This window comes from Nicotiana tomentosiformis, chromosome 1 (genome assembly GCF_000390325.3).
Source record: "Nicotiana tomentosiformis chromosome 1, ASM39032v3, whole genome shotgun sequence".
Lineage (NCBI taxonomy): Eukaryota > Viridiplantae > Streptophyta > Magnoliopsida > Solanales > Solanaceae > Nicotiana > Nicotiana tomentosiformis.
This window is the reverse complement of record NC_090812.1, coordinates 27,984,506-27,992,721: the sequence shown is the minus strand read 5'-3', so window position 1 is coordinate 27,992,721 and position 8,216 is coordinate 27,984,506. Positions and strand designations below refer to the sequence as shown.

Below are 8,216 nucleotides of genomic sequence, written 5' to 3'. Positions count from 1 at the left end.
TTATCTCCAGTCGACTAATTGATAAACTAGTCAAATACTTAGAGTACTGAAAATAAAAATCGACAATTCACTCCCTCTTGTACTTTTAAAAATCAGGATTTATACATATAAATTATTTAGGGATAATCCTACTTTTGATCTATCTATTAGTATTAATGACATTAGTACCTCGTATGTTTTAGAATTAGATGTCTGAAACTAAGTACATTATCTTACTATTAAAGTTGTATCTCTAAAACTAAACGTTAGGATGATTAAAACTCAATAGGGGACACAATATTTTAAGATCATGGCACTCTGACAAGAGTGAGTTACTGGTGGTGAGTACCCCCACTTCCAACCAAGAGGTTGTGAGTTCGAGTCACCCCAAGAGTAAGGTGGGGAGTTCTTGGAGGGAGGGAGTCGAGGGTCTATCGGAAACAACCTCTCTACGCCATGATAGGGGGTAAGGTCTGCGTACACACTACCCTCCTCAAACCCTACTAGTAGGATTATAATAGATTGTTATTGTTGTTGCTACACTCAGGGGCTTATTTTTTAAATAAGTAAATAGCCGTGTATAGGTTGTTGCTATAGAGAGAAGCTGTTAGCTATTGCAACCTCGAGACTTGAGAGGAAGAAGAACGCTAAAATGAGAGAGTAAGGTGTACAAGAGAGGAGGGAAAAGAGAGAGCTTTATTCTATAGTGGGGAAAAATATAGTCGGGTGAGAAAGAAAGTAATAGCATATTTGACCAAACTTCTCATCATGCCAAAAGTGTGTTTATTTTTTAAAAAATGCCTTTTTCCTCAATTTGAGGTGTTTGGCCAAACTTTTTTTTTTTTTGAAAAAAATGCTTTTGGCTAGAAGTAGAAGCAATTTTGAAGAAACAGAAAAAAATAGTTTCTCCCCAGAAGCAGAAGCAGAAGCATGTTTGACTTTTATTCCTGCGAAAAATACCCTTTGCAAAATATTATATATACCAAAATAACCTTACTTAGTTTAAACTATTAAGTAATATAAAATGACTTTTGGGATGAACTTTCGTATTTATTGGATGTTTTTTGATATATTTAAATTATCTTGCAAGAATAAAGTACTTTTCAATTTTATTTTTATATTTTACTTAAATAAAATAAAAAACTTAACTATTATCTTTAATAATAAAAATTTATAATTATTTATCTACTTATATAATATTAAATATTAAACAAATCTCTTTATGTTCTTACTTGTAATTTGACACATAAAAGCATTTTTTGAAAAGCTTGGCCAAACACAAATTATTGTTTAAAAGTGCTTTTCAAATTGATTAGTCAAACACAACCTGTTTTTTTTCCAAAAGTACATTTTTAAAAAGCACTTTTGAAAAAAATATTTCTCAAAATAAGCTGATTTTTCCAACTTGGCCAAACAGGCTATAAGAAAATACTCTAAAAGAGAAGGCATAATAGGAAAAGTTTTTTTTTTTAAAAAAAGGAGTTTGGTTCAGGCGTTCAGCTGAAAAATAGTAAAAAGGAAACGAGAAAATTAAAAACGAAAAAAAAAAATCAGTCGTGTGAAAAATTTCACTCTAGCCAAGATTGATTTCGCAATTTAGAAACTAGTTTCGCTTATTATAAAAAAAACTATCATACTACTTAATTATTTTTTAGATGAATTAATAGTATAATTCTTTTATTATACAGTCACTATATTATTAAACACTTGTTCTATCAAGTAACAGCATCCGATTAGCTATGTTAAGGTGACCAACGAAGCAGCTGGTTACTTTCTTGAATTCCTTATAAATTGAAACTTGGGAAGAGAATATATAACACATTGTTCTGAATATAAGTCAATATATAAACTTCAAAATACAAAGGTTTCTGTCACACTATGCACTACTTGTTAGTTAGCTAGTTATACTTTTGAAAGGTCGCAGCAAGTTTTCTTTTACTCTTTTTTTCAAGTGCCAATACTTCCAGTGCCTCCAGCTCCATCGAAATACATGGATCCGGCAATGCTACCGCTGCTGACACCTTCCATGAGAGCATATTTCATGTCTTCTGATGGCCGCCAGTGTCGCTTCCTTTGGTTTATGAACCAGTTGTTTATCTGTTTCGGGTCTAGCCCAGTGATCTCCGACAGCCTATTTTTCTCTTCTTCCTGCATTATTGTCATCTATGTTACATTCACAATTAATAGAAAACACCTGATCAGCATTATAAACTCGTTAGCCATGACTCGTGACCCTGGATATTGCACGCTCGTCAATTCAATCTATCCGTTCTACCACTGAAACAAATGAGTTTACCTTCTGTACACTTAATCATCTGAAAGATAACTACATGCAATCGTTCATAAAAAGTGGCATTAGTAACTTCGATTATAAGACATGCATGTTAAAATTCTTCACTGTGTATAGGCTGAATCCTTAACAACTAAGAGCGACAAATAAACAGATGAGTAGTAACTATCAATAATATTAGCCCGGGCATTTGAGTAGAGGCCCTAAGTTAGGGAATTGACCATTATAGCAAAAGGTGCAAGAGGGGATAGCGCGTGGGGAGTCATCACAAAAGCTATATAATGTTTAAAAGGACCAGTTAAAAGAGGAACCAGTTGTCTTCTCAGATCTCGGATAGAGTACTACAATTTCTAGACCAGCATTTCTAGCGACACAGTTTTAGGACATCCTTAAATGAATGGCGCCAAGAAGTAGTAGAAATTACCGTGGGATAAGGCCATCTGTAGTGGGTATTCCACCACTCCAGCAATGCAGTTCTTGCATCCTTGGGTAACTTGCCTTTCTTCCTCTTCTTCAAAAATTCCTTTCTCAAGCTGCTAAGGTAGCCACTATATTTGCGCATCAGCGTTTCTTTTAGCTCATTATCACCTTCACGGTTAGCAGGAGATTCTTGGGTACTATCCGCTGCTTCCATCTCCCCGCAGCATAGATCCTCGTCTGAGGTGCCTCCTGCTTCATCTGTTATGAAATTCCAACATAAATCAAAAAGAATTCATATGCTTATATCACCTGGCACGGGCCGCAGAACATCTTTTGCATTCATAATCAAATATTCATAAAGAGAATCTCAGACCAAGCAACACTGTATTACATGGAGTACCTCAAAGCCTCGAACAATAGCATTAGGCATAAAATGTTTTGACCAATTATTTAAATGAAATATCACTAAAATGAGAGTTAATACATTCAAGGTTGACTCGATGGTTCACTAAATGACCAAATCGATTTGTGACCTGACCAGCTTCCACTTGAACAGATCCAAATTGAGAGGTTTTAGGATCATATCTCGAGTAATTAAGAAGCCTTTCCACCACTTCATAGCATTAAGATATCATAATAAGCATTCAACTAATGAAAAGAACACACAGTTTTCAGAACATAGTAACATGGAGATGTTACCCATTAAGACAGCAGAAACCACAAAGGACCAACAGAATCTAATTCTTGCACAGTTTAAGATGCTTTCTTTTAGCTTTGTATCAGCACAAGTGATTCAGTCGACCAATTTCAATTAAATGGGTTGGCATTTTTGTACATACGCAGCTCCAAAAATTCTCCATATATATACTAACCTTATCACACCCTGAATAATTTCGATAAAGAAAATAGTAAATAGGGGGAAAATAAAGAAACATTGAATCGCTTCATGCAGATACATGTTAAGGAATAAGGGACAATTGGTACTTCCATTTTGTGATTGTGTAATGGATCCTGCAAATGTGCACTTATGATATAGGGAGAGTGCATGCAGTGTTGAAAATGGAAAACTATTTTGGTTATCTTCTTAGCATTACTTGTACCAATATTGTGAATAAACTCTACTTCCTCTCATGCGTAAGACTAAACTTTCACTGCCGGAGAGAGCAATTGTCGGGCGAAGACTATTACAGTTATATAATAAATCAAAGAATTGTTGCATCACTGCATAGAAGCAGCTTGTCCTAGGTTCGAGGCCCACCTAAAAATGCTCATTTTTTCAGCAAAAGTTAAATCCAACTACTCCTCTGCAGGCCAAGCAACAAACTCCACCAAATATTAGCATCTTACGTACTATTTGCATGAGAAAAAACATGGTTTACGCAATTTAAGAGAACTCCAGTGGTATTGTTTCATAACATGCATAGACCGTTGCTAAAATGAAGAACATGACAGCAAAAGACATGGAAAGAGAAAAATAAAATTCTTACATGTTGGGTCCCTCATAATGCAAATTTGGCCTTCTCAACACAAAGATTTAGAGCTTACACGTATTGTATTAGTACTACATTGAGTTGGTGAATAAATTGTGGAATACAAGCATAAATTTGTGGCCAAGCTAGAATAATAAGGAAGAGACATCCTATTCTAGCTTACATTTAAATAATGAATTTGAATTCTTGAACCATGAAAAGGGTACACAACATCATCATTCATAGTTTCATACCAAGTAAAACAAGCATTCTCAAGTATTACAAACAGAAATTGGGAGTGTACCTCATAAAATTGGGTATGTACAATTATTTAAGGGGTAAACTGTAGTTCCTCTTAGTTTTCCTGTGTTTCTACTCTCTTGACATCATCCTTAATTCAAACTCTAGCAGTACAAATAAAGAAGAATGAAAATCATGCTGGAAATTTCCAGTCATAACCCTCGGAAACACCAAGAACATGCAAGTTATGGTTAAAGTATTTGCTCTTATGATCAAATTAAAGCAACAAATAATAACACTTCAACAAAGATATGTTAGGAGGTTTAAATTTATTTACATATAAAACAAGTACTGCATGTAATCATACAAAAACCATTCAAGCTCATCATTGAGAATCTCCCGATTTGGAAGTACCACTTGCTCCCAAAATGGTTAGAGATCCATAGACTGTTAAGCAGGATTAAATGCATGACTAGGGAAAGGAGTAAGGACAATAATTATCACATGTCACAAACACAGACAGAAAAGACTGTAAAAGGGCATGACAGACAAGGAACACATTTAGAGATATATTGTAATGCCAATACATAATTAAATTTCAGCTTAAAGTCTTCTTCTTCACTACCAATAATACATTTTTTACACGAAATAAATCGTAAGCATGTTATTTCTTTTTTAAAAGAAAGGTCTATCTGACAACAACAAGAAGGGAAGTGAAAAAGAAAAAACAAAAAAAAATCTTAGGATGGCATTTCTCTTAGCTTTTGCAAAACAAGAAAAGAAATCAATTTTCGTAAAAGCTGCTTGATTGATGGAGTTAATTCTTGCAAAAATCGGAAAAAAGCAACACTAATTAATCTCCTCATGCCCAAACCGCGTCCAAGCCTTAGCCTTCATGTGTCTACCCTACAAATAATTATTAGAGACAAATACCTAATTTCAAATTAAACACATTCAGAAGCATGTCTATCATGTGTCAAAGCTAAGTAAATCACATGTTCATGTGCAGGTGTATTCTTCAGCACCATAATATCAAAACATAGTGTTAATGCTCCGTATGCCTCGAACCTAATACACCTTCTACCAAATTGGACCTGCATAGTGTCTATATGTACATTTTAGGCCTGATCGTATCGGCCATACATTCAATATCATCGTTAATAAAGATCACCAGTCATCCATAACTTTCAAGTTCCATGACCAAATAATTCAAGTGGAGGTTTTATTATATGTAAACCATCTATTCGGATTTTCATTTAAATCCAAATTACTCCCCGAAAATTAATGAAAAACTCGAGCTAAACAAGCAAGTAGGTTTTCGGCATCATTGTGTACGTTTAGCACCACTGTGTAGGGCATTTTGAGAAAGAAAAAGAAACACCCAATATAAAGCACATAGACAATGCACTAAAATGACAAGGTGTCTTATTTCATTTGTTATTCTAATTTTCATATTTACCTATTTTAAAAGAATTTCACCCATGATTCAAGTGTCTAGAGTATTTTGAATCGTACCCTACCCAAGCCAACCGAGCTTTTGTTACCTGATGGAAGTCTACAGCAACTAAAAGCTAAAGTTATGGTATATATCTTCTTTAAGCATTCCGAAATGGAGTTTTAATTTCTATGCATCAACAATATATAGATTTTAAGTCTGACCTATGACAATAATTAAGTTACCCCTCTTCGTAACAAGCCTGATGTACTAACCTGGGAACTATAGAATAACATGCTATAGTTAGTTAAATTGCACTAGTAATACAATAAAAAAAAAATTACCGCTGTATAAAACTTAAAATGTCTTAATTCCAATGGGAGAGATAAGAAACAAAATCTGACAACAATAGTCCCAAAGGGTTGCAGCCTCCGAAAAGACTCAATTTCCAAGGCTACCAACATGCCTACTACCTTCTCGCAACCCTAATAAGTATAATACAGAAGGGGCCAGCTAAAGTATAGGGGGGTCCGAATCAATCCTGAAAAGTTGAACGGAATAGTATTTCTGACCAAAGTTAGTACTTTCAACCCACCCCCCAAGAAAAAACCCATAAACACACGCATAAACAATAGTGATGAGTCAAGAATCATGACTACTCATGTTTCACTATGTTAACACTTAACAGTATCAAGAAAGAACAAAAAGAACAGTGAACAACCTACCAGATAGATAATTGTTGTTGGAGTTGAAAGAGGTGGTTGTTGTTGTTGTTAAGTTTTCTTTGCAGAGGGAACTGAGCTGCGACTCAATATTATTCAGGAACGTCGTGGCTTCATCAAACGGCTTTGACAACTCCTCCTTGTATTTTAGTAATACCGCACAATATGATTCCTTCACAAAAATAACAAAAAAAACCTCATTTTAATTAGTAAATGAAAGCTAGCTAGCTAGCCACTATTATATGTGTGTGTGTGTGTTGATGAGTTTTTCTCTGTGGGGTTTTCACCATAAACTCATCAAGTTCTGGATCAGTTCCGATTTCAGTATTGTGGCCGCTGGATATTAAGTGGTTCTCTTTGCTGATTTCTTCAAGAATTGATGCCATTTCCTGGGGTGCTCCAACCTTCATATGGCAACAATAAGAACCCACAAATTAATACTCGTGCCTTTTTTTTAATATATATACACGAACACTATACACTTGGCATAGAAAATAAACTGTACAAGTACACAGTGAACACAGTGATGATCAACAGAACAAAACAAGGAAGGAAGATGGATTTATTTGATTTACCTTTCGGCATTGAAGGTAGGCAGATAATAAGTTAGGATAAAGAGGATGATTAGCAATCTGAGCTTTAATAAGATCTGACATCTCCAAGCTGGCTTTTTCAAGATTATTATCAACACTACTGTTATTGATTGGCCCCTCTTGTTGTTGACCAGTTATGTGCTCAAGGACTCCAACAACATGATTATTGTTACTCGAACATGCAATAGCAGAATGAAGTTTGCTCAATTCATCCATCATCAAATAGTACTAAACAAGAAACAATAGTACTTGTTAGAAGCAAAACAAACCCTTTCACATACACACACAGTGTGTAATAATAAAATCTGCGAAGTGTGATGGAAGTTTTTTAACCTGCACCCTTTTAAGGTTTATTCCTAAGTTAAAGAGGAAGAGAAACAGCTGGGAGAGGAAAGGTCCAAGGGGATTATTATAGAAGGAAGAGATAGAGATAGAGAAAGACGCCTGGAAAAAGACCCTACTTTAATTTTCTTTTGCCACACACCCGAGAGTTAAATAAAAAGTTGATAAAGACCAGTCCAGACTTTCTGTTCCCAACACTAGTGTAGGGGAAAGGAAAGAGAAGCGAAGGGGGAGTGTTTCAAGGGTTCTAGAGGTGTTGCGGATTGGATTTATCTGCTATGATTGATTGGTTCAGACATGATAAAACTAGTTGCAAATTTTTTATATTCAAATCTCACTGACAATACACTTATTTGAAAATAAGGACAAATATTGATTATGTGCTTTTTATTAATTTTTTTATCTAATATTATCCTGCCGTTAGAAAAAATAATTGATTCGAAAATAATTTTAACTATAGTCAATATATATATGAGTAGTAAAATAGACCTTTATTCTTGAAGAATTTGGACATGTAAAGTCCTTTCGTTGTCATTAATGGCAAGAACATATATAAAATAATATGTAAGTGTATGAATAAACAAAAAAACATAGTATAAGAGAAAGTAATTAATACCATTGAACAATTTTGAGTGCTATATGAGCAAATTTGGATCTTCTTCCCCTATATTTATTGAGGCAAACTTATTTTCTTATTATCATATGGTGATTTAATTTCTACATTAG

The 8,216-nt window shown here is 34.4% G+C and overlaps 1 protein-coding gene across 2 annotated transcripts; it reads right to left on the bottom strand.

Annotated features, from left to right (window-relative positions):
* Positions 1-1,746: 1,746 nt before the first annotated feature.
* On the bottom strand, positions 1,747-7,620 carry LOC104092961 (homeobox protein knotted-1-like 1). Of its 2 annotated transcripts, XM_009598650.4 has the most exons (6): positions 7,482-7,620; positions 7,131-7,376; positions 6,843-6,959; positions 6,559-6,727; positions 2,694-2,947; positions 1,747-2,127 (listed from the first exon to the last, which is right to left on the bottom strand). In XM_009598650.4, the coding sequence occupies exons 2-6, from the start codon at positions 7,365-7,367 to the stop codon at positions 1,927-1,929; spliced, it is 978 nt and encodes a 325-aa protein (XP_009596945.1). In that variant the 5' UTR covers positions 7,368-7,376; positions 7,482-7,620; the 3' UTR covers positions 1,747-1,926. The 2 variants fall into 2 exon arrangements, with proteins under 2 accessions (XP_009596945.1, XP_070035933.1); XM_070179832.1 differs by having other exon boundaries at positions 7,131-7,509.
* Positions 7,621-8,216: the final 596 nt, after the last annotated feature.